Raw genomic sequence first — 26,996 nt, 5'->3', positions numbered from 1 at the left:
TTATCTCTTGAGATTACTTTCGTAGTTGGACCTTATTTTGGTTTAAGTTAAAATATCCTTTTTCATCTTTGATTTGAAGAGCACGTTTTATTTGGTTTAATTGTTTCATCTTTGTATGTATTGTTTCCTTGTGTAACAATTGATGGGATTGGAAGTTATTTTAAAGAACGCATAAGTTAACGAAATTGTAGAGAGAATCAAATTTGATTAGTCAAGATTTGATCTCTTGGCTTTATGCAATTCTCTTGGAAATAGAAGAATAGGTCTATGTAAAGATAGGACGTGCTGCATTGTTCCAATTACAGCTTTTAGACATTTTGGTTGAGCATCTAAATTTCATAACAAAAGCTGCTGTGCATATGTTTGAGATAAGTTATTAAGTGTTTCATGTTTACTTGGGGATTTATCAAATACTTTCAAATGTTTGGTGACTCATACGGTTAAGGGCATCAAGACCGTGGTGGCAGTTTTTCTTTAGCGAGCTTGAAGCAATCGTGACAAGTATTGTGTTCAACGTAAAATAATTCTCTGAGTGTTCCTTTATTTTATGCTCAGCACATTTTAGAATTGATAAGTCATAACAATCTTGTTACCGAAATTTATTTTTTATTTATTGATTATAATTTTAAATTAGCCTATTCACCGTCCTCTAAGCATTCTTAATCATTCTATAAGTAATTTAATTGAGAATCACCCCGAAACTGCAAGTGTCTTTTTCGTTATATAGAAAGGAGATACTTGTAGGCCCGCCATTTGAAAAGGCTCGAATGTGTACACAAGTCTCCCCAAGGCATGAACGTCCCCTTATTCGCCCTCCTTGTTCGCTTTGCGCCAATTGCGCGCTTCCAAAACTCATACGTGGCAAGCGGACACGTCTCCGTCCATCTTTACCAAGCATCTGGACCCGATTGCGTCCAGGTTCCTTCCTTCCCATTTCGTTTCATATTTCATACAAAAAAACGAAGACGAAAGAAGCTCTTCGAAAATTTATAAATTATCCTCTGCATTTAGCTCCCTCCCAACTCCAGATCGTCACTTCAAATCCGTAATTCTGTTATACAGTCTGGAGTTTTCAGAAGCTGACGTTAGGAAGAAGACGATGACGAGCCCGAGAAAAGGAGAGAGGGCCGATCAGGTGCAAGTGCAGCAGGATCCTCCTTACCATGTTCTTCATAAGCTGCCTCCTGGTGACAGCCCCTACGTCAGAGCCAAGCACGTTCAGGTCTTTTTCTTGCACCTCATATCATATACTTGCGTTTGGGTTGAAATGAGACGTTAGATTAGATTATGGGTATTTATTTAATTGCTCTGTAATTGTTCATTATGTTTATAAATTTTGGATTTTGGGTTTGGTCAATTGATGAACTTTCAGTTTCATCTCAATTTAGTGATGCCTTAGACAGAGATGGGAAATTAGGGAAGCTTTTAATTTTCATTAATGGGCCCTTTGAAGTTAAGCTTTTGAGGATTCAGTCAAAAAACAAAAAAGGGTTAAGTTTGAGAAAGTTTTGTAATGAAAAGTATTAAACTTGCACTTTCCTATTTGGAATTTAACTTTCCCTATTAAGTTATTCTAATCCTGTTTTCTGTGAGAATAACTCATGTGGGTTGGGTTGTTATGGACTCATGAATCATGACCATAGTGCACTATTAGAGTGAGTGATATGTGCCCTTTGATTTCATAACAAGTGTTTGCAATATCTAACTATATTGTTTTTTCTCTGTTTTTATTATGTTTTAATAGTTTCAAATTCATTTTCCTCCAAATGGCAAATGCTAAGAAGAAAGTTTGGAAATGCTTGCTCTTCTGGCCTGTTTGTAGAAATGGCATTAGAACTGAAATTCCAATCAGCAGGGGAATATGTTGAAAGTTATTTTTCTTATTGGTTATTATTATTGGAGATTTTTCATCAATTCTAAATGGCGTTGAAGCATGCGGTGCTATTGTCTTGTTGTGTTATCTTGCAGTCTCTCAGAGTAAATATTGGTGCCGTTTTTATGTTTGATTGTGGATTGGTTATGATTTTTTTTTAAAATCCTTTGGTAAATCTGAGATTGGTAAGCAACTGTCAAATGGTCTACTATTTAGCTAATATTGTTCTGTTCATATGTTCTTTGTGCAAATGCAGTTAGTTCAGAAGGATCCAGAAGCAGCTATAGTTTTATTCTGGAAGGCGATAAACGCTGGAGATAGGGTGGATAGTGCCCTCAAAGACATGGCAGTAGTCATGAAGCAGCAAGATAGAGCAGAAGAAGCAATTGAAGCAATAAAGTCTTTCAGGGATCGCTGCTCTAAGCAGGCACAAGAATCCCTAGACAATGTACTAATTGACTTGTACAAGGTAAATATAGAAGATTAGCTCTCATTTCCAAGGCTTGATATCCTTTTCTAAAAGAGGCATATGGATATCTCATCAACAAATGCCTATTTTTGTAGCAGGCCTGTATGATCCTCATGACTTTAGACCCACCCTCAGTTCCTAACAAGGGCTAATGTTTTTTCAATTAATTGGCAATTGTGGTGATGTCTTCACTATCAATCACTCCACCCTCCTCTGTGGTTATTAACCTCAAATGCCAAGGGTTTGGAATTTGTGCAGTTTTGGAGAACACTTAACCTCTCTCTTTCCTCTCCTCCCTGTTGGCAAAAAATTTATTGAAGTAGTTTGCGCATGATATAGAATGGTTTAGGGCTACCCACCCAAAATTTAGCTTTTGTGTCCAAAACCTAAGTAGCGTCACATTCTTTCTGACCTAATAAGAATTTTCAGGTTTTGGAATTTGGTTCTCACCATATATGTGAACTTGGCAGAAATGTGGTAGAGTTGAGGAGCAAATAGAGCTACTGAAGCAGAAGCTTTGGATGATTTACCAGGGAGAGGCCTTCAATGGTAAGCTTACCAAGACAGCGCGCTCCCACGGAAGGAAGTTTCAAGTCACAATCAAGAAAGAGACTTCCAGGATACTGGTTAGTACTAAGCTACATTTTTAACTTTTCTCTCCATCACTAAACCAGACTGCATAAAACTTGTGACTGTACCTACACTGTTGCCTTTTTGAGATTTTGTTGAACTTGTCATTCAGAATTATTGGCTTAATAGAGAAGAAAAGAAGATTTAAAAATAATAAAAAACGCAGTATAACCTAGTTTTCTCTGTAGGTTGCTTTAGAATCTAAAAGAACTACAATCAATTATCCAACACCGTCCTGTTTTCTGCACTATTCTGTTTCCTAATTTGAAAACTCGTTGGGTTTTTCTTTATTTTGTAGATTTTGTTTTTGTAGAAAAAATATAAACAGAAAGAATCCACCTGCCTACTTACATATGCGGCATGAGTTGCTTGTTGGTCAGGCGATTCAGCTACTAAGTATAATCGTTGTGCTTTGCAAATAATTCTGATTTGGTAATAGAACAACATGATGAGAATTCTATCAGATTTTTGTACTCTTTCCATAACAGTTATGAAACAAAAATGAAGGTACGGTCATAAGCATCATTTCCTAGCTATAAGATTCACCTTTGAGCCAATGAAGTATTTCATAATCAATGGCTGTTTTCTTGTGCAAGAACAAGCTTCTCAGATAATTACCTTGATAGCCCCACCTGAAAGATCCTATTGTACATAAGCGCAGCTGACTTCAAAGTTTTCTCACCATGCTTCGTTTCCCCCATCATCCGAATCAAAATCTAATTAATATAGATAATGCTGCTTCTAAGCCTCTGAATGAATTGTTTGGAAGGGGAGGGGAGGGGGAAGGTGCATTTCACTTCCATTTATGTCATCAACTATTTGCCTTGCCATCTCAAAGTCTGACCCAGCAGATCTGTGATCAGGGGAACTTGGGTTGGGCCTACATGCAACAAGGGAACCATGTGGCTGCAGAAGTGGTGTATCGTAAAGCCCAAATCGTTGACCCAGACGCCAACAAGGCCTGCAACCTATGCCTATGCCTGATCAAGCAAACACGGTACGTCGAGGCACAATCAGTTCTTGATGATGTCTTGCAGGGCGCGCTTTCAGGATCTGATGAGCCCAAATCAAAAATTCGCGCCAAGGAACTGCTCCAGGAGCTAGAGCAATGTCAAACTGTAGTTTTGTCATCGAATTCATTGAGTTTAAATATAGAGGATGCTTTTCTGGAGGGGCTTGATCACTTGATGAAGCACTGGACCCCTCTAAGGTCTAGGAGACTTCCTATCTTTGAAGAGATTTCTTCATTTAGAGATCAATTAGCTTGTTGATTTTGTAGGGAGTTTGTAGATACTTCTCCTCCATTATTTTTTTATGTTTGTATAAATAGTATAGGAAAGTATAATCACTTGACCATCTGTTCTCTTTGCCCAAGTGGATATCTTGTCCACTTTTTGTACTTTTTTCTCTTGTTAATGAAATTTGTTTCCAATCAAAAGAATGAGGAAAAAAGCACTTTTAACAAACGAGTAATCAAAGGTATACTGGTCGTTGCAACCGAGTGAAATCTTTTGTCTGCTGTTAACAAATGAGTAAAACCAAAGACGACGAGCTGAAATGTCTCAATATTGAAATGAATGTTATAAATCAAGAGGAATTTGAGAGGAAATTGAGAGAGAGAGAAAGTAGATGTTTTCTCATTCATTTCTGTATATGTGTTCTGTGTATTTCTTACAAATGGGAGAAGCCTTATTTATAGGCATTTTGGGCTCCACTCAACATTTACAACACTCCCCCTTGGAGACCACAAATGATATAGAATATGCCTCGTTAAAAACCTTGCCAGTAAAAACCCAGTGGGACAAAAACTGGTCAAAGGGAAAAAGAGTACATTATCATGTGTAACATAAAATTTTATGTATATTGACGCGCGTGCGACACTGCCTCGTTAAAACCTTGCCAGGAAAAACCCAATGGGATAAAAACCTGGACGAAGGAAAAAGAGTACAGTGTTTGAAGATCTTTATTGATAGCGCGTTCCCCCTGATGCTTGGCAAAATATCTTTAAGTCATACTGTTGATCACCTTTCTGAATATCGTAGTTAACACTGCTTCTGTGAGTCAATCTTGAGCGACACTGCCTCGTTAAAACCTTACCAAGAAAAATCCAATGGGATAAAAACCTAGATGAAGGAAAAAGAGTACAGTGTGGAGCTGAGCTCTATCTGGTCTAGTATACTTCCGGAAAAACATTTAAGGACCAACGGATAATCCTCATAAAAATGCGTCAATACTTTCTTAGTATAAGCAAGAATCTCGTTGGCACAATGCTCGATCCTTAAGTCGAGACAAATATTTCATGAATTCTGCAGAAGCTTTAATGTGTTGCAATCACATTATAATCAATGTACTCACTGAGGTAATTTATGCATATTAATATTGAGTACAAATTTTGTGCTTCAAGCACATGTCCTTTAGGGACTTGCTTTATGCAATGTCAATCCTCTCAACGGATTTTGTCTAAAAGGGATTAAACTTTATGACACATTATATAGCTTTTACCCAGCTATTTATACATCTTTAGGAAATCGCTTCTGGCGATATGCTCCGTGCATTTAATAACCCTTAAAGATAATATGTTGGTCTCCGTAATTGTGTAATAAGGGGGGGCACAATTGAATCTGTAAATATGGAGAAAACCCAACATTCCTTGTTTCTGCCAGAAAACAGTGTGTCATACAAAGTAGGTATATTCCCTTTTATTCCGAACACCCAAGTATAAATTTCAGTATTAACATCTTTTGGGGTTCGTACTGTGGGTTTGTTCTTTCACGTTCATTCTCATTTATAATGGAATTACCTCGTTCCATTTTGGCCAATGATATTGTTGACATTTAATAATTGAACGTGGTTCCAATCAACACAGCCCATTGATGATTTGAGTAGCTACTCTAAAAACCAAAAATTGTCATTCATCAATTCATGATCAAAAATTTTCATTCATCAATTCATGATCCCATCATTCTCATTTGCATGCGCATGCATCAATTATAAGCATTTCTTTGCTTTTGGGTACCCAAGCCACTTCAGGGGGCTTTTATTATGTGAGAATGTGGATTATAACCTCCAATGGAGCGTTATTTTAGCAGTAGGGCGTGGATAATCTCCATTTAGGGAGTTGGAACATTTAGAACCCATATATCTGTCATGCTGAAGGCATGCCACAGATGAATACATTCATGTCAATTAATTGCTGGGACCTTAACCCATATTATGGGACTTTAACCCATATAATTTACTACGCATTAGGCGTGCATAATATCAATATTGACATGTCAAAGGATTGTCCTTTCGGGACTTCAATCCACATCATTTGCTACGCAACAGGCGTGCATCATATTGATCACTGCTATACCCATATTCTGTTCTTATGGGACTTTAATCTGTGCAGTGTATTATCAATGTATCCAACTTGCAATCTGTAAAATTTGCATTAATAATTCATGGATACATACAAGCCATTCTTTTGGAACAGACTTATCTCCCCATTTGGTTACCTTTCAAGATAAAATATCAAATAAGTGTATAAGCATATAATAACACAAGTATTGCTTACATCCTTAGGGGGGAGAAACTTTTCTTAAGTATCATTCAAGCTCGTATCGGCCCAGTAAATATAATGTAGCGCTTGATGATCTAGTTATATTCTGCAAGAGCAAAATCACAACTCTTTTCTCTGTCAAAAACAAATAATCCTCAGAGAGTTACAAAAAGAGAAAAAATGCAAAAAATTGTGATATTGATTGCAAGAGAAGGTAAGCAATCAGGGAAGGAAGCTGGTGGGAGCAGACAACAAGCTCAGCAATCAAGGAAGGAAGCTGGTGGGAGCAAACAACCAGCTCTCATTTCTTCTAGTCTAGAAGAACTTCCGGAGATTAGAGCATAAGGTTGCCTTCACAGTTCCCTGATGTAGCGGAAACGTGATCAGGGATAGTCTCGCTTCCTAAATGGATGATCAGAGATAGTCTTGCTTCTCGGGCATATTAAGTGCTCATGGATAAGAAAAACAAGTAGATATCGCATCCCTAGGTATGGAGAAAACTGGATGTCTTCTGCAAAGAGAATTTCGTTAGTAACACATTTATACACAAATACAATGAATAGGTAGAACCGGTGAATTTCAAATTAACCATAGGAAAAATTGCGAGATTCTCGGGATACTTTTGAAAAAGTAGCTCCGTGAAATCCGTAAAGCAAGTTCGGCTTTTGACGAAAATAATACTTTGAAAACGCCGAAAGTGCCGACAAACATTAATAGAGGCCACGTGAAGTTTTGGAATCTGGGAAAGAAAAAGAGAATATGGGGATCCGAGAAGATATTGGGATCCTGAAAAACTGTAGCCATATTTCCTCCTATAGATATTGCCTTTGCAAAACTTGATTGGAGCAACTGCGTTTCAACTTAACTTCCTTCATTTTCTGAAACTTTAGTTTTCTTAAAACTTTCTTCGAAACCTTCTTAAAAATGGCTTCCTCTTCTTCCTGCCCAGATTATTTCAATTCAATTTAAATGATACTCCCACAACAACCAGTGACGCCCAAGTTTGGCGTCCATCCTTTGTATCCAAAAATCGTCATCTCACAGTTAATGATTATGTGATGATGAATGATGCTACTGCTGTTATAGTAGCTAGGAATTTCATTATTCCAATGGATGAAATGTTGTTGACAGGGAGATTAGAGGAAGAGGCTATTGATGACTCAATGGCTTTTAGCATTCAGAGTGCTGCTTTTGTTTCTAACATGGCTGATCGTTTGCGTGCTAGAGCAAACGAGGTTCAGAATTTAACAACTGAAAATTCGTCTCTCCAAAGAATGCTTCATGAGTCTCAACAGGAGGTTGAGAAACTTAAAGGAGAGAATAATGCCTTGTTGAAACTGGTGAGTTCATACTCTGTTGATACACTGAGAAGGCTAGACATGCTGCAGGTCTCCAATGAAAGAATTTTGGGAGACCACGAGAGGCTCATGGCAAAGCTTAAGAGGCGCCGTCCTCTTCCTTCAGAGGCTTCTAGAACATGATGTATTTTTATAGATTTTACAAGGCCTGCATCTTCATTGCAGGAAAAAATCTATCTGTTGTATGTTCCTGTAATAATAATTGCGCACATTCTTAAATTTGCACCTGTGGTTTTTATGTCTTTTCAAAATGACGGTTTGGAACCTTGTGCCTTATAGGTTCAAATAACCACATCGACTCTCCCAAATTTCATATTTCAACGTATGGAACTTTTGGCCTGGGCTAAACACAAACTCAGAATTTATTTGCCCTTTTCAAATGGACATGAAATATGAATTGAGTAAAAGCCATGATAATATCTCAATATAGTAGTGAAGAGCATTAACTACTATATACCCACAATCTCAAATTTGGGATTTCTCATATATTTGAATCCATGTGCTTCCGGCCCAGATATATCAAAATATGTGGGGAGCCTCAATTCATCATTTGAGATTTATATTGATATTATCCATTTCACGGTGTATTCTTAACAACCGGAGTTCACAAAATATATTTCTTACTTGAGGTGTCGATTATAACAGAATCGAACTTTATTAAATTCATCAATTTCTTATGCCAAAGAAATATGTGGCATACCACAATTTGCAATAATACCTCAAGAGTTGTCCATTTAATTGTTGGAACTTCAGGTTCTCAACACTGTTAGATTTTGAACTTCGGGCCAAAATCACATATTCTCATGGTATGGACTTTCAATCCCCTTAAATTTTGAACTTCGGGCCAAAATCACATATTCTCATGGTATGGACATTTTTACAATTTTCTGTACATATTTCTGGACTTCAAGCCCTTACATAATTGTCCATATTTTGAGGAACTTCTGGCATCTCATTTAATTGCTCATCCATGAGTTTAAGGAACTGCAGGTTCCCTTTTGAATGGTGATAGTTTACCCAAAATGGTAAATATTTATGCATACATCACTATTCATGTATACGGCACTATTCATGTGTACAGTACATTTGCCAGTACAGTTATCATCCATGTGTACGGCATTATGAACCAATACGGTACTGTTACATCATTAAGGAACCCCAGGTCCTTAGTTACATGTCAGGGATCAAGGACCCTCAAGTCCAATCACATGTTTACAAATATAGTACCGGAGAGACTGCCAGCTCTCATATTAACATCATCATCAAGGATCTTTAAGTCCTGATATAATTGTATGATGAGGATCAAGGAACTTCTGGTCCTGATCTGCATACTGTAAAAACTCATCATACAACACATTTAATCCATAAAATAAATTACTTGCTGTATGGACGTTAATTCCGCACCATACTTTAAATAAAAGGAAATATAAAGTATGAGGGTTAATTCCACATCATACTTTTAATAAAAGTAAATGTGTAGTAAAGTAAATTCATAAAGTATGAGGGTTAATTCCACATCATACTTTTAATAAAAGTAAATGTGTAGTAAAGTAAATTCATAAAGTATGAGGGTTAATTCCACATCATACTTGAAGTAAAAGTAAATTTACGATAAAGTAAACATGCTTGTATGGGCACTAATTCTGCTCCATACATTTAAATAAAAGTAAAGACGTGGACGATAAATCCGCACCACCTTTTTAAATAAATACTGTTGTATGGGTAATAAACCTACACCATACAGTAAATAAAATAAATGTGCGGTAAATTAAATTTCATAAAGTATGAGGGTCAATTCCACATCATACTTTAAATAAAAGTAAATTTGCGATAAAGTAAAGGCAATTATTGGTGGGTTCTTATCAACACCACGATCAAATAGTATAATATTATTATACTGATATATTAGTGGAAGCTAGATATATCACGTTGGCTTTTCTTCTTTCCACCTGCAATCTACACTGGTCATGAGTATTAAATTATGTAGATATTTTAATAATGTATTTAATTGAAGGAAATAGAGTGAGGTAGAGTACTTATCCCTTTATTTCGGTGGGTGTTCATATCCCTGGCAATAATTCTTTGTGGGTATCTCACTTTTCAATTAAATATACTCCAGTGCCTTGTAACAGTGAAAGCGAAATGATGGCGAAACATGGGAGTCTCTAGCACTCCTCTTGGGGTCAGTAGCAGAGAAAACTGTGTAACTCAGCACCCAACTTTAGTAGTCAAGATTCTACCACGCTCACCGCGAATCCACGTGAACCAGCTCTTCTTCAGGGAACCAAGGCAGAGCTGAAGGGCTGCATTAACGACGTGAAGAGGATGCACAGCTGCCTTGTGGACATATATGGCTTTCGTGAAGATGACATCCAAGTTTTGATCGACTCAGATTCCTCCTACACTCAGCCCACCGGGAGAAACATCCGCCGGGCCATCACCAACCTCATCCGATCTGCCGATTCCGGAGATGTCCTCTTTGTCCACTACAGCGGCCCTAGAGTCTGGTGAATATGATAGGCTCTGTACAAGGGAGTCAAATCAACCCCCGGAAATCCACTTCCACCGTTAATATCATCTCCAACCCCACCGCCGAGTCCATCTTCGTCTTCTTCTTCCAAAGCGTAGATGCAGTCCCTGAGGCTGAGGCGGCTCTGCTCTTCAGCTTGGCGTTGATTGATTCTCAGATCCTCCTCTCGTTGCCTCGCCGAGGAAGCTTGACCGATCGCCAACTAACCAAGGTTCCGACTCACCACGCGGATCTCCACCAGCCAATCGCCGAACTCCTTGATGACCTTCCGTTCGATATGCCACCGAATCTCTGGAATCTTCTTCTCCAGCATCCGCTTGAGCGTAGACGACGGCGTTTTGTTTAGGAACTCGGACTCGATGGTGTCGACGCACTTGAGCGCCATGTAGAAGTTGCTGCTAAAGAGATGGTAATTGGATCGGGAACAAAGCTCCATCAAACGAATAAGATGAAGCTGAAGCAGCACCTGCAGCAGGGTTGATCAGGACCGTTGGCTTCGGTGGAAAATCAGAATCAGAATTCTGATGTACTGTACACATGGTTTTGTTTCCCTTTGTTTTTGCTTTATCTGTGCTTGAAGGAATTGGTCTAATTTGTCCCACTGGTGTTTGATTTGGGTAGCAAAGTCCTCTGTTAAAACAGAGAACAAAGCTGAAGAGTGTTGTTGTTGGTGCACTCGAATTTTACTCTTTTCAAGATCTTGAGGTTGGGGTTGAATTGGTGCAGTGACTCAGAGATGACTTTGTGAGAGAAAATATTGAAGCAGATGGAATTCATCCGAGAATTCAGCTGGTATTTTTGAAAGCGAATTCGTGCTGATAACGTGTTATAAATCAAAAGGAATTTGAGAGGAAATTGAGAGAGAGAGAAAGTAGATGTTTTCTCATTCATTTCTGTATATGTGTTCTGTGTATTTCTTACAAATGGGAGAAGCCTTATTTATAGGCATTTTGGGCTCCACTCAACATTTACAACAATGAAATATTTTTCTCACCATTTAATGCTTACAATTATCACCACACTAATTGTCGTTGGATGAGTTGAATTTTTGTAAATAAAATAAAAAATTACAAGACTTTTTCAAACACTTCGCCCAATTGCTACAGAGCTTGAATGGAGTATAGGAGAGTTAGCATCTCCAAGCGAACAGGCAAAAGAGTAGGCAAACCTTATTTGCCTTACCATATCAGTATTTTCATGCTCCAACGGAAAGGCAAATGGGTAGGCAAAATATATAAACTCTCCTCAACAAGGCAATATTGCCTACTTCAAAGTGAAGAGGTATATTGGACACCACTTTCTTTTTATAATAAAATTTCATCTCCACTCTCTCACCTACTTTCTATAAAATATAATAGTAAATATATGTGATTTCAAATAAGTAATATAAAGTTATTTAAACACTTGTATTGCCTAGTCTCTTGGAGTAAACAACTTTTTTCATGAGACAAATAGGTGGGCAACATGCCACCTAGGTTGTTATAGTACAATTTTGCCTATTTCATTTGCGTACTCCCTTGGAGATGCTGGATAGCAAGAAGGGCGAGTAGGGGCATTAGCCTTCACTCGCCCCTAGTTGGATCCACCATTGATCACATGACTTGCTCAGAAATACAAAAAAGAAAAAAAAAGAAAAAAAAAAGAAGATAAATGGAGAGCTTTTGTGTTGTTAATAATGTGTTGTAAAGTAAAGAGATTAATAGAGAACAAGATAGAAATTAACAGTGCGTTTGGATGAGGAAATTTAGAAGTACAAAGGAATTCATAAATGACGGAAATTGATGTCTAGAATTTGTATAGTTTTTTGTTTGGGTAACAGATTTAAAGTACATAATTTAACCTTTATTTGTAAAGTTATCTTATATATATATATAAAACTCAATCTCTCTTGGAATTTTAGAAATAACGACTTTAAGATAGAATTTAAAGTTGGGATTTATGACCTCCAAATTTCATGTTTTTTTATCCGCGCGGAATTTCTAAATTTCTATGCTTTTTTTTAAATCTAAACACGAGAAGTGATTCATGTCAATTTAGAAATTTTGACTTTTGTCAAAATTCCAAGTTTATTTCTCACATCCAAACGCACTGTAAGAGAATTATCAGTGTGTGCCTTTTCTCATTAGACTGTAAAAGCTTTACTTGGAGGCTATGCAAGTTTCCTTATTTTATATCATTAAGGAACCTAACTAATCAAATATTACACATTAGCCCCAATTTGGAAGCTACATATTGATGTTTACAATAAGAATTTATACATTGGCTCATTTGATGTCTAGTATTAGATTGGATTGGATAAGTCACTAAATATAAGATATACTGAAGGAAGGTAGATGTGAATGAATTTTCATGTCAAGGAGGGCATATTAAACCATATGAAAAAAATTCATCTTAATAAAAAAGACCATATGAAAGATATAGACTTGGTATAAAATAGGAACACTAGAAGATAAATTGAAGCTTTTGTTGTGTTAATTTACATCGAAGTGTTGTTTTAAATTTCTATCAACAAGTCTGAATATAGGGAAAGGAAAATAACTAAATAATATATATATTATATACATAGTAAGCTCCATGACGTCTTGAGTCGAGCAACAATCTTATTGGGTTAAGGCAGTCCAAAAAGCAATATATATATACAGTTTTGATCTCTTGGACCACAAGAGTCGAAGAGATTGTAGTCACTGATGTGTAAGGAATAAAAGCCGCCAAAAATTATCTTGAGAAAATGATTATTCCGAAAAACCATTTTTCATACTTAGCCAATAGTGACTATAAATCTCTTGGATCCCTATAGTCCAAGAGATCAGGACTGTATATCTACATATATAAGTAACTGTATACATGAGAGGGGGCCTTGGCCTTAGGTGGCTCTGCCATTGGTTAAGGGTGTTAACATCCTACTATTTTGTGGAGATTAGATGGGATAAAGTTTCTTCATTAGTAGTATTCATCTTCTACTTTTAACTTGGTCAAAATTTATTTATTTCTTCCTTTAACATGCTTTTTAAAAATATGGGGAGTTATCCTACCCAATCCAATTCCAAACGAGAAATTTGGAGAAATAAAACATTTCAATGATGTGCTAATTACCAAATACATTCATCAAATCCTTTCTCTTTTGATAAAAAAAAATTGGCTTGTAAAGCTCTTACGTACCTCAAATCTATTATCTTTATGTTAATGACTTTATTCTGCGTCATTATTTGAATGGAGATGTTGCACATGCTTCCCCTTCATCATTATTTCAAGCTTATAAATAGCATGGTAGAGTATAATCACTTGTATTTTTTTTTGGTTGGTCAATTATAACAAATGAGTAATCAAAGGTGAAGAATTGTAAGCACCCACAGAAATAAATAAATTTCTTCCATAATAGTTGAACCCCAAGCAACAACGGTCTAAAATGGTTTGATGTTCCCTCGAAACAGACGATCAAAATCCCTTCCAGCAACATCCTATTCCTCTGCCCTCCCAACCGCTTGTCCATGAAGACCCAAAATCACACAAAACTAACTAAGAAACCATTCATTTCCAAAACCTCCAAAGTTAACGATCTCTCTTGGACCGGAGAAGATGAACAGGATCGCGGTGAGGTCAGTTGTGGGCGGTCTGCGCAGTGGCCAGAACTGCAACAGCTACATTTCCACGGCGGTGCCCGTCAGGCCATTGGACGGGGCCGAGTTTCTGCATTCCCTGAAGGGTGACCTTTCGGGCGGCTTTTACTGGACGAGGATGATGAGCACAGTGCCGCAGTCTGCTAAAACGGTGGAGGAGTGGAGGGAGAGCAAGAGCTCAGTCTCCGACGATGCGAAGAAAGGAAGTGATAGGGTAGTAGTTTCGGATTACTGGGGGATTTATAGGCCGAAGATCACAAGGGAGGACGTGAGCGAGTGGACTTGGAATTGCTTCATGGTCAGAAGGACTACTCAGAAATCACATGTTCTTCAATTTTGTATTTTATATATGAATTAGCAGATCTTGAATTTTGTTTAATGGATGTAGCCATGGGATACTTATAAACCGGACTTATCGATCGATCTGAGCAAGCACCATGTGCCAAAGACGTTTATGGACAGATTTGCGTATAGGACCGTCAAGGTTCTTCGGATGCCAACTGATATTTTCTTTAAGGTTTTGTTACCTTCTCCCTTCTTCTTCTTTTTTTCTTTAATTCTTTTTCATGTTATGTGCAAGATGACATATATTATTCTTGGTTTTGTTTTTTTGTTTTTTTGGTAATCCATTTTATCAGCTGTCTTATCTTGCTGAAAATAAGTTTAGCTTGCTTGCTGCATTTGTTCTTGCAGATAATTTTATTTTGATGCCAAGCCAATCCTAGTCTCGATTTACCGGCGATTTATGATGTTTTACACTCACTATTTATCATACATGACATGTACTAAAATATGAAAACTATGAGAGAATATTTGTTTGTGGGAATTTTCTGTGTATTCTTCTCCTTGTAGGAGGTCATATTTATAATACAACGAAACCTGAATGGGCAAGTAAATAATAAATTCTTAAATCTATTTGCAGTAAGAAATTAGGAATTAAAGTAAATCAATTACAATTATAATAGGAATTCTTGGTGTGTAAGGAAAGTAAGTCAATATCCACAAGTCACGCCAACACTCCCCCTCACGTTGGTGCATAGATGTCGCCAATGCCCAACTGATCTAGTGAATTATGGAATGCTTTACTGGAAATCGCCTTTGTCAAAATATCCGCCAATTGATCCTCAGATTTCACAAAAGGAAACTGAAACACTTTAGCCTCAAACTTTTGTTTGATGAAGTGTCGATCCACCTCAACATGTTTAGTACGATCATGCTGAACCGGATTCTGTGCAATGGCTATAGCAGCCTTGTTGTCACAAAAGAGATTCATTGTGGATGTAGGTTTATATCCAAGTTCAGTAAGCAACTTTCTTAACCAAAGAAGTTCACAAATCCCTTTAGTCATGCCTCTGAACTCGGCTTCTGCACTGGATAAAGCTACTACATTCTGTTTCTTGCTTCTCCATGTCACCAAATTACCTCCCACGAATGTGAAGTAACCCGATGTGGATTTTCTATCTGTTACATTACCTGCCCAATCTGCATCTGAATAACCATCAATATTTAGATGACCATGCTTTGAGAACATAAGTCCTTTTCCAGGTGCAGACTTCAAATATCTAAGTATCCGAAGAACTGCATTCATATGGTCTTCACTTGGAGAGTACATAAATTGACTGACAACGCTCACCGCATAAGCAATGTCTAGTCGAGTATGTGACAAATAGATCAATCTTCCCACTAACCTTTGGTATCTTTCTTTGTTAGTTGGAACTTGATCCGGATATTCTCCAAGATGATGATTCTGAACAATAGGGGTGTCCGCAGGTTTACAATCTAGCATTCTTGTGTCTGTCAACAAGTCTAAGACATATTTCCTTTGAGAGAGAAATATGCCTTGCTGCGATCGAGCCACATCAATTTCCAAGAAATACTTGAGTCTATCTAGATCCTTCATCTCAAACTCCGTAGCCAGATAGTCTTGTAGCTGTGATATTTCCTGTTTATCATTCCCAGTAATAATCATATCATCAACATAGATTATTAATGTTGTTACCTTCCCTTTTCGATGTTTCACAAACAGAGTATGATCTGAGTTGCACTATTTGAAACCATTGTTCTTCATTGCCATGGTGAACCGTCCAAACCATGCACGTGGTAACTGTTTCAATCCATACAATACTTTTCCTAACCTGCAAACTGTTCCAGTCTGAGTAGTATTATATCCAGGAGGAATGTCCATGTACACCTCATCTGTGAGTTCGCCATGTAGAAAAGCATTCTTTACATCAAACTGGTATAGTGGCCAATCCAAATTAGCTGCAAGGGACAATAAGACTCTGACGGTGTTTAACTTTGCAACTGAAACAAAGGTTTCTTCATAGTCTATACCATAGGTCTGTGTGTACCCTTTTGCCACAAGTCTTGCCTTGTATCGCTCGATAGATCCATCTGCATTGTGTTTTATAGTAAACACCCATCTATATCCGATAGTCTTTTTTCCTCGGGTATAGTCTCCAATGTCCAAGTCTGATTTTTCTCAAGGGCTTTCATCTCCTCTTTTATAGCTTGGACCCACTTAGGATCTTTCAATGCTTCAGAGACCTTGGTTGGAATATGGATAGCAGACAACTGATGCACAAAAGCCTTGAGTGGTTGAGACAGCTTCTCAGTGGATACATGATTTGCAATTTGATACTTGGATGTCTTGCCAATATCAGGTGAATAACGGTTTGGTGGCTTCCCACGATTTTGCCTGAAAGGTAATTGATATCCAATAGTTTTATCATCTAAATGCACAAGTCTAGTAGGAGTAGTTACCTCAAGGATATTCGCAGGAGATTGGTCTATTGGTACTGTTGAGTTAGAGGGGGGTCTTCATCTTGTTGTTCTGTATTGTCTGTAGGTGTGAGACTCGGATCAGAAATATCTTCGCATGGATCAGGTGGGTCAGGCAATTGATCGCTATGAATGGGCGATTGGTCGCTTTTCGACAGAGAGTAATCTCGTGCTCCAGACTTGGAATGATCAATCATTTCTGTACAAAGGAGAATTTCTTTATTTTCCAAGTAGCTCCAATTTTGCTCTTCACTTCGTATCTCCCTCTGAAGTGTAGAATTGGATGATGGGTCATGGAAGAACATCTCAGGTTACAGAAAGGTCACATCCAAAGTGACATAGGTTCGTTGGGTAGGAGGGTGATAACAGCGGTAGCCTTTCTAATGAGTGGCATAACCCACAAAAACACAACGAAGTGTACATGGATCAAGTTTGCAACGTTGATTTATGTGGAGATGAACGAAAGCCACACATCCAAAGATTCGGGGTGTGAGTACCAAAACAGAAGTCAGATGTCTGTGTTGTGCAAGCACCTGTAAGGGAGTTTTAAAGGTCAGTACACCAGAAGGCATGCGGTTGATCAGATGAACTGCGGTGACAATAGCATCATCCCAGTGATGGCGAGGAACATGAGCGCCAATCAGAAGTGCTCGGGCGGTTTCAAGAAGATGTTGATTCTTTCGTTCAGCAACACCATTTTGTTGTGGTGTCTGAGGACAAGTCGTCTCATGGATAATTCCATGTTGTTGGAAGTAAGTCTGAAAGTCATGATTGACAAATTCTCCACCATTCTCTGAGCGAAGAATCTGGATTTGAGCATTAAACTGAGTTTTCATCTGTTTGTGGAAGGACTGAAAACAGGAAAACACTTCGTTTTTATTCTTCAGCAAATAAAGCCATGTCATCCGTGTACAATCATCGATGAATGTGACAAACCATCGAACACCAGAAGGAGCAGTGATAGGAGAAGGTCCCCAGACATCAGAGTGAATTAACTTAAATGGAGTAGTACATTTGTTCGTACTCAACGGGTAGGGCACACGGTGACTCTTGGCCAAAATACAAGTATCACATGTGAAGTCAGAGTCCTTGAAACCTGAGAATAAATCTGGTATAAGATGCTTCATATAACTAAAAGATGGATGTCCCAATCGACGGTGCCACAACCAGATTTGCTTTTGTTTGCTATCAAAGGGATGTGTCATGCTGTTAGCCATGCCGGGACTGAAGTCATCGACATAATATAGCCCCCCTCTCTTAGTACCACGACCACGAATCTCCTTAGTGTGAATATCCTGAAGCAAACAAAAACTCGGGTAAATGAGTACACAACAATTCAATTGTTCAGTAAGCTGACTAACTGACAACAATTTAGTGGATAAAGATGGAACAAGTGAAGTATTAGACAGTGTGAGAGAGGATGAGAGTGCAACAGTGCCAGCCCCTGTCACAGGATAAGTAACACCATTGGCATTTGCAATACAGGTTCGTCGAGGTTGTGTAATATTCAGAAAATCATCAGGATCAAACGTCATATGATCAGTTGCACCGGAATCAATTATCCAGCTCCTGGAATCAATCTTATCGGAAGTATGGAATCCATAACCAGTACCATTACTGGTCAAATTGCATTGTCCTCGATCTGTAAGAGTAGCCCACCAATTGGGATAGCATGCGATTTAAAACAAGTCTCACAAGTGTGTCTCAGATCACCACAATATGCACAATCTGATCCATGTGTCGGGGTCGTTAGTCTAGAAGTCATAATCTGTGCAGCGGAAGATGCATAGGATACAGGTTGAGTAGGAATTAGGATCGGAATCTGAGCCTGTGTCGGGGCTGGAGTCGGAGTCGAAATCGGGATCAGGGTCTGAATCAGAGACAAATTCGGGGTTGGGGTCATCATCGGAGTGGGGGTCGAGGTCGTCTTCGGAGTCGGGGTCGGGGTCGGGGTCGTCGTCGTCATAGTCGGGGTCGGGGTCGGGGTCGGGGTCGTCAAAAGAGGATCTTGATTCTTGATCGAGTTCGGGATCAAAGTCTACATCTGTAGGAGCGGAGCCATCTGGGCACTCAACTCAACGATGGTTGGTGGAGAATGAGAGAAGGAGTCGGTGGTACTACCTCCATGAGGGTTGAAAAAATCATCAACCCCCATAGCAGCGGCGGGGGTTTGAAACTAGAGTCAGCAATGCTAAGATCGCCGCTCTGATACCATGCTAAAATATGAAAACTATGAGAGAATATTTGTTTGTGGGAATTTTCTGTGTATTCTTCTCCTTGTAGGAGGTCATATTTATAATACAACGAAACCTGAATGGGCAAGTAAATAATAAATTCCTAAATCTATTTGCAGTAGGAAATCAGGAATTAAAGTAAATCAATTACAATTATAATAGGAATTCTTGGTGTGTAAGGAAAGTAAGTCAATATCCACAAATCACGCCATCAACATGGTCGCTAGAAGGACGATTATTGAAGCATTTTATAAGAAGCAAACATGTTGTTTTGGTTAGGTATGTTATTGTTTTTTTCCTCTGTGTTTTGGTTACAGAGGACAGTGGTTCAAGTCCAAAAATTGAACCACTTGTAATTGTAATGCATGTCAAGTTTGTCTCTTCTTTGTCAGGAAATGTTATCTGTGTAGAAGCTTTCAAAGTTACTGTTTTTTCATGGTCGAGGCCTTTCTTTTAGCTGTTATTTCCAATGATCTCCAGTTCTGAACTAGCGAAATATATGTTTCAGAGACGGTATGGGTGTCGTGCAATGATGCTGGAAACTGTGGCAGCTGTCCCTGGCATTGTGGGAGGAATGGTACTGCACTTAAGGTCTCTCCGCAAGTTCCAGCAGAGCGGTGGTTGGGTCAAGGCTCTACTTGAAGAGGCAGAGAATGAGAGGATGCACCTCATGACAATGGTGGAACTTGTACAGCCCATGTGGTACGAGAGGCTACTGGTTCTTGTTGTGCAGGGAGTGTTCTTCAATGCCTTCTTTGTTCTTTATTTGCTTTCTCCCAAACTGGCGCATAGGATTGTTGGGTATCTGGAGGAGGAGGCTATACACTCTTATACAGAGTATTTGAAGGATATCGATAGTGGAAAGATTGAAAATGTACAAGCTCCTGCAATCGCAATCGACTACTGGAGGCTTCCTAAAGATGCTACGCTAAGGAATGTTATTACTGTGATTCGTGCCGATGAAGCTCATCATCGAGATGTCAACCATTATGCATCTGTAAGTATTAAACACCTTTTCCATTTTCATGCCTGTCATTGGTTTTACAATTTTGTTACTTGTTTAGATGTATTGAGCTCTGTTTTCTGTGGAAGCTTTCAAGATTCTAGTAATCCTTATGTTTCATTTTGTGAAGCCTAAAATGAGCACCTGTGTATGTATGTTTTTAGCCTGTTTTCGCATAACAAGACAAACCTGTTCACATGTTCTCCAAATTATCTCATCTTTCTTCATATTAATTCTGGATTTCCGGAATCTGTCTGTCTTTTTGTTTGCAGGATATTCAATTTCAGGGTAAGGAATTGAGAGAGGCACCGGCTCCCTCTGATTATCACTGAAAGTCATCTTGTATGCCAACAGTTAGAAGTGTTATGTCTTTCTGATATGACCTGTCTTGTATATGATGGATGAAGGCTATGATCTATATGGACATAGATGTGATTTCAATTAGATATGGGAGAGAGGAGAGAGAGGGTAAAACAGTATGATGTTGGATTGAATTTGATAGCTTATATAATCCAAGTATTGATATTGAAAAAGGTTGTGTGGTTTTGTATGTGTATTTCTGATGGTTTACCAGGGAGAGGCCTTCAATGGTAAGCTTACCAAGACGACATCACGATCTTACCGTAGGCTATACTACAGCATTTCTTTTTTCTTTTTAACAGTATAGCCGCTCCGGCTACACTACGGTATTTCTTTAAAAAAAAAATAGTAATACCCGAGTATTGTCGCGCGGCTTTACTACGGAAATTGTTTTTTTTTTTTAAATAGTATAGCTGTGTGGCTATACTGGCCCATGGCCAGGTGGGACTTTTTTTACCTTATAAATAGTATAGCCGCGCGGCTATACTCTCTTATACAGCTATATTATAATTTTAGATTGATTTGAAGATTATATCCCTGGATTTAACAGTTTTTTTGACAGAGGGACGATTTAAAAGCACCTATATTAACGTTAGGGTGTATGAGTGATACAAAAAAAACTTTAAGGATGCAATCTGATAGTTTTGCAAATGTCAGTGACATTTTGTGATAAAAAGCTTTTTTTTATTTATAAATAGTATAGCCGCCCGGCTATACTTGGGTTTTTTTTTAATTATAATTTTTTTAATAAATAGTATTGTCGATAAGAGTAGTTTAAAGCATCCATTGCCTATTAGGCCATAACCCGAGTCTCTATTGTCTCCTTTGATTTTTTACTTTGCTAGAGTTATTATCCATATAAAAAATTTAGCATTTTTCACGTTTAATACTCATATTATACACGTACGTACGTTTTTTTTTCAATAATCCATCAGTTTTCTATACACATCTTGGGCTCTGTGATTTAAATTAAACCCTATTAGTTAATTAATTAATTAATTATTTGAATTATTTTATCATATAATTTTTTTGTCTAATTGAGTTTGTCCTTATCTGATACATGTTCCCACTCTATTTTAAACACAAGTCCTGGGTCTGTACAATTACATCAAATTCATAGAGAACATCCATATCATCATTCTTGTATAGCTTCAGAGAAACACATAAATTTCGCCAAAACATTCATATCATCATTCATATATAGTTTCTGGCATATTGAGAATACTTGAATTTATTGATTACAACAAATTTATATATATATAGCTTATATTGAAAAATCCTTCAAATAAGCTTATTTCAAAAACACCTTTTTATGGTCCAATTCGCATAATATTTTATTAATTTAGACCTTCTATTTTTATTTTCTTTTCCCAACCCTTTGAATTTTTTCATACAACATAATATATAGCTGCACCTCATCACGTCAGCAATCGCAGAATAATCGGATTTGGTTTGGCTATATACGACATTAAAGTGAAATTAAAGTGCAAGCCAAACCAAAACACGTTTGTCGTTGACGCCCACGACAGAGGTAAAGAACATAAAATATGCGAGTGAAACCAAGCATTTTACAAGCTGACGTATAATTACAGGATAAGGCAAATTTCTTTATATTTGATGAAGAATTGGTATAAGCATTCTCGTACGTTGTAATTTCTTGGGTTCTCAAAAAACAAAAAACCTCAAGTGAGTTTCTATTTATCATACAATTAACATCATATTTATCATACAAAAAATCTCAAGTGAATTTGCTCCTTTACGCTCAAATTTAAATTTCCCACCCCCATAGATTTTAAAATAAGTAGTTTAACCTATTGTTTGTATTTTATAAATAAAAAAAAAGTTTAATAACTATAAATAATAATAAATAAATAAAGGGAAACCAATAAGCAAATCGTAGGGTGACTAATATGGGGTTGACTAAAGGCTTTAGTCACCAATAAAAGCCCTTTTTGATAACTAAAGTCTTTAACCACCCTTATATTAGTTAGTTACTAAATGTCACTACATAATGATAACTGTTGTCATTGTTTTTTTAAAAGTGTTGTTGTGGGTTGACTCTAGTCACTCCACGTGGGTTTCAATTGCCTGTAAAAGACACGTAGACAAAGGACTGTCCTTCAGGGCACGCGTTGAAAAAGGAGAACGGCAAACTCACACTCTAACCAGCCATGCAATTCAGCTCTTGATCGACTGCAAAAGGTTGAGGAAGAAACCAAGGGCTTGGAAATGACAATACATATATATATATATAGGGAAGGTGCCATACCGTGCACGTGGGTCACCTTATGCTTCTGGTCATGGCTTTGCATTCATTTGCATGGAGGTCAAATGGACAAGGGAGGAGGTGGTCAAGAGCTCCTCACCCACGTGTCCTTGTATACATATGTCATTCCTTTTTTGTGGGTCGAATATGTCATTCCTAATTCATGCTTAGATCACCTTATTTGTTTATCTCCTTTTTTTTTTCTTTTTCTTTTTGTGTTCTATTTCTAAATAAAAACCCAAAATTCAATAAAATGCTAGAGCTAATATGCATGATGCATGTGCGATCCGATCCAATCCAATGATAAACATCTAACCATAATGGTTTCTTATATTTCAACATCGCATTGAGCCATATTTGGATGGAGAAATTTAGACTTTGTTAATAACATTATACATTAGCTAATAATTGGAAGAACCATGAAAGTACTTTATAAACGAATATCAAGTCTATTTAATTTTCTTAATCTTCAATCTCATTTATTGATACGGTGAATTGTTTACGGTGTAGAATCACCATTTATAGCTTGGATTTTAGGTTTGAAGTATCAGATTTTGGGCTAACGTAAAATTTAAGCTCTAAGAGCATTTAAATTCATTTTTTATGGCAAATAAGAACAATGACAAGTAAGAGCGGTTATTGTTCACGTTAATAATATCTGCCCTAACACACTTTTTAAAATAAAAAAAATAAAAAAACTTTTTTACTCATTGCCATGGCAACTCAAGAACAATTACTATTCACATAAGATTATTTTTATTTTTATTTATACGTATGAGATTAATAAATTAAAATTTTTTAAATATTTATAAATAAATAAAAACTCTGAATTTTTAGATTTTTTTTTTCAATTTTTTTTATCAATGACGTCCAGTTGGCATCAGCGTCCGCGAGCAGTAGGTCGAGCTTATCTTGCCTTGGGTCTTGCTCGGGCTTGATGGACTCCACGTCTTGCCAGAGCTAGATTTCACCGCTGAAATAGGTTTGGGAGCTTGAAAAGCCTTTTAACTGAATTAGACTCATCGCTAGAAATGCTCTAAAAAGTTGAGTTTACACAAATATTGAATAAGAATTATGAATCTCTGTCCACATAAATAAATAAAAAAGAGCTCAACTGACTAGCTACCCCACTGGCTTATACTCGACCAACTTAAAACATCAAATGGATTCCCTATCTTTCAAATTTTACATTGTAAACAGGCATGGCATGAACTAACAATCGTGTTTGTTTCATCAATCTCATCTTACCATTAATCAGGCACATAAATATGTTTGGGAGTGATACGTGTCCTTGTATAGTTCATATATTTACTACGTGTCAATTATAAGTACCTCCTTCTTGGAAGGAGAAAGCAAAAGATACTTACGTGTCCACAAGTATCTTCTACACTGCACATGTGTAATTTCGCTCCAATTAGGTTTGTTTCTCTTTGAAATTCGAGATTTTTGTTTTCTGTATATATCTTTGAAGATTGAACAGAGAAGAAAAACTACACATATATGATCTTCAACACTCTTAACGATCGAGATCAAGCAAAAGCCAAAACCACTTATCACTTGCTGGAAATGTGACCTAGACCCCACTTAACACACTTTCCACTTCTACTATATAATCACCCCTCTACCCATCTTATTCATCACACCTCTCTCTCTGTCTCTCTCTCTGTCTCTCTGTCTCTCTCTAAATTTGTAGTTATGCATGCCTCTTTGCACTTCACCACCACCAACACTCCACCATCCTCTTCCACACTTCCCAAAAATCCCATTCAAATTACTCGCTCGCCCACAACACAGATCACATGCAAAATCCTCATCAACCCATCCAAGAAAACCCTACACCAGAAAACCCAAAAACCTCTATGGCCAACCTTGCCACCTCCGAACACTAAACCATTGTTACCACAAGTGAACCCTATCAAACCCAATATTTACCAATCTCGCCTCAACCCACTTCAAAAATTAGCAGCCTCACTCCTGAACACAATAGAAACCTCACTGATAGAGCCACTAGAAAAGAAGCAAAGTTTGCCCAAAACCATTGACCCGGCGGTCCAAATATCCGGTAATTTCTCACCGGTTCAGGAGTGTCCAGTTCAGTACGGTTTAGAGGTAGTGGGTCAAATCCCAGATTGTCTACGTGGCGTTTATGTCCGAAACGGCGCCAATCCAATGTTTGAGCCGGCAGGCGGACACCACTTGTTTGATGGGGACGGTATGATCCACGCGCTCACTCTAGGCTCAGCTAACCGAGCCAGCTACAGCTGTAGGTACACCCGCACCAGCCGGCTCGAGCAAGAAGCCAAGATGGGCCGGTCTATATTCCCGAAGCCGATTGGTGAGCTTCATGGTCACTCAGGACTGGCTCGGCTCTTCTTGTTCATGGCTCGAGCCGCAGTCGGCTTGGTTGACTGCTCTCGTGGGACTGGCGTGGCTAATGCTGGCTTGGTTTATTTTAACGGACGATTATTAGCCATGTCCGAAGATGATCTTCCGTACAGTGTGAAAGTCAAGGGTGATGGTGATCTTGAAACAATTGGACGGTTCGATTTTAAAGGTGGGCTGGACCGGCCCATGATTGCTCATCCCAAGGTGGACGCCGTAACGGGTGAGCTCCACGTGCTGAGCTACGACGTGGTGAAGAAACCGTACCTCAAGTACTTCAAGTTTGGCGCGAGCGGGACAAAGTCACGTGACGTGGACATCACGCTAGACCAACCAACCATGGTGCATGATTTTGCTATAACCCAGAACTATGTGGTGATCCCGGATCAGCAAGTGGTATTCAAATTATCCGAAATGATCAAAGGCGGGTCGCCGGTCATCTACGACCCGAACAAGACGTCTCGGTTTGGAATTTTGCCTAAAAACGATGTGGATGAATCGGGGATTCAGTGGATTGACGTGCCGAATTGCTTTTGTTTCCATTTGTGTAATGCATGGGAGGAAACTTCGGAAGTGGGTGACCCGATTATTGTTGTGATCGGGTCGTGCATGGACCCACCTGATTCGGTGTTTAAAGAGCACGAAAACAACCCAATTCGGGCTGAATTGACCGAAATGAGAATGAATTTGAGGACTCAAGAATCAAGCCGCCGTGTCTTGGTCCCGGGTTTGAATTTGGAAGTGGGGCAAGTGAATAAAGAGGTGGTAGGGCGAAAGAGCAAGTATGTGTACATGGCTATAACGGAGCCGTGGCCCAAGTGTTCGGGCATTGCTAAGGTGGATTTGGAGACTGGTTCGGTGACCAAGCATTTGTATGGGACCGGCCGGTTTGGAGGTGAACCCTTTTACGTGCCGAAACGGAAAAATGATAGCATGGGAAACCATGTTGAAGAAGATGATGATGGGTTTATAATGGGTTTTGTGAGGGACGAGGTTGATGAGAGCTCGGAGCTAGTGATATTGAAAGCTTCAAGCATGAAGCAAGTGGGGTTGGTGAGATTGCCCGCTAGGGTTCCATATGGATTCCACGGTACATTTATTAGTGAACAAGATTTGAAGGAACAGGCATAAACTAAGTGTAGCATGCATGTATATACTTATTTAGGCACTTGTGTGATTAAAATAGTGTCCCCCAAGAATGTAAGTAAATTTCTTCACTACATGAATTATGTGTACGTCGAATAAGTTTGATTTAATCTAGCACTATAAAAAAGGAATCAATAACACATGAAAACTCATCTATTGCGGAAATATTAGTTGTATCATATTTATATACCATATCTTTAATAGAGATGGATTTCATTGTATTGATAAATTTCACCTCTATTAGAGAAGAGCAAATGCGATAACAAAATTGTTGTGGGGTGTGGCAATAGAAGAACATTGGTAGAGAAGAGCAAATGCGGTAACAAAATTGTTGTGGGGTGTGGCAATAGAAGAACATTGGTTAAGTGTACGTAGTACCTTATTTTTTGGGTCAACAAATAATGTCATTTTGTAGATAAGTAGATCAGGATGCAGTTCCTAGAACAATGACCATGAAACAAAATAGAAGATCCTATAATAATAATAATAATAAAAGAATCTTCACGATCACCCTACTTATCCCATGCCACTTGGCTAAAGTTTATAAGCAATCAACTAGCTATTTGATTAGGATGAAGTAGCTAAAACCTTCCAATTTAACACGTTTTTGGTGGTGGGTTTAAGTTGTATAAATTTTTTCAAACATTTCAACTTTCAAATGAGTGTCCAACATATTGCAAAATACCACTTCCGTTGGGTCCTCATTGATTTCAATACTCAAAAGAAAATATATATATATATATATATATATATCTTTTCTTACTATTCCCTCTCTTATTCCCTTCCCCCACCAACACACCCTGTTA

At 38.1% G+C, this 26,996-nt stretch overlaps 3 protein-coding genes across 3 annotated transcripts; all 3 read left to right on the top strand.

Moving 5' to 3' along the window:
* LOC18793161 (protein SULFUR DEFICIENCY-INDUCED 2) lies at positions 839 to 4,410 on the top strand. Its single transcript, XM_007223131.2, has 4 exons — positions 839 to 1,222; positions 2,130 to 2,342; positions 2,813 to 2,968; positions 3,836 to 4,410. The coding sequence occupies exons 1-4, from the start codon at positions 1,100 to 1,102 to the stop codon at positions 4,241 to 4,243; spliced, it is 900 nt and encodes a 299-aa protein (XP_007223193.1). The 5' UTR covers positions 839 to 1,099; the 3' UTR covers positions 4,244 to 4,410.
* Positions 13,978 to 20,368, top strand: LOC18790385 (ubiquinol oxidase, mitochondrial). The gene is made up of 4 exons (XM_007226752.2): positions 13,978 to 14,316; positions 14,407 to 14,535; positions 19,542 to 20,030; positions 20,309 to 20,368. Exons 1-4 carry the CDS (start codon positions 13,978 to 13,980, stop codon positions 20,366 to 20,368), a joined length of 1,017 nt encoding a protein of 338 aa, XP_007226814.2.
* On the top strand, positions 24,168 to 26,342 carry LOC18792639 (9-cis-epoxycarotenoid dioxygenase NCED6, chloroplastic). The gene has a single exon (XM_007223914.2). It carries the CDS (start codon positions 24,358 to 24,360, stop codon positions 26,173 to 26,175), a length of 1,818 nt encoding a protein of 605 aa, XP_007223976.2. The 5' UTR covers positions 24,168 to 24,357; the 3' UTR covers positions 26,176 to 26,342.

The sequence above is a fragment of the Prunus persica genome, chromosome G1 (genome assembly GCF_000346465.2).
Source record: "Prunus persica cultivar Lovell chromosome G1, Prunus_persica_NCBIv2, whole genome shotgun sequence".
Lineage (NCBI taxonomy): Eukaryota > Viridiplantae > Streptophyta > Magnoliopsida > Rosales > Rosaceae > Prunus > Prunus persica.
The sequence above is the reverse complement of the archived record's forward strand: the minus strand, read 5'-3'. Positions and strand labels throughout refer to the sequence as shown.

What these genes read in the sequence shown, in the direction of transcription:
- LOC18793161 (XM_007223131.2), top strand. Translation starts at nt 1,100, where the DNA reads ATGACGAGCCCGAGAAAAGGAGAGAGGGCCGATCAGGTGCAAGTGCAG. An exon ending in TCAGAGCCAAGCACGTTCAG is followed by an intron (nt 1,223 to 2,129) that starts GTCTTTTTCTTG and finishes GTGCAAATGCAG; the next exon opens with TTAGTTCAGAAGGATCCAGA. An exon ending in AAGAGACTTCCAGGATACTG is followed by an intron (nt 2,969 to 3,835) that starts GTTAGTACTAAG and finishes ATCTGTGATCAG; the next exon opens with GGGAACTTGGGTTGGGCCTA.
- LOC18790385 (XM_007226752.2), top strand. Translation starts at nt 13,978, where the DNA reads ATGAACAGGATCGCGGTGAGGTCAGTTGTGGGCGGTCTGCGCAGTGGC. An exon ending in CAACTGATATTTTCTTTAAG is followed by an intron (nt 14,536 to 19,541) that starts GTTTTGTTACCT and finishes TATATGTTTCAG; the next exon opens with AGACGGTATGGGTGTCGTGC. An exon ending in ATGTCAACCATTATGCATCT is followed by an intron (nt 20,031 to 20,308) that starts GTAAGTATTAAA and finishes TTTTGTTTGCAG; the next exon opens with GATATTCAATTTCAGGGTAA.
- LOC18792639 (XM_007223914.2), top strand. Translation starts at nt 24,358, where the DNA reads ATGCATGCCTCTTTGCACTTCACCACCACCAACACTCCACCATCCTCT.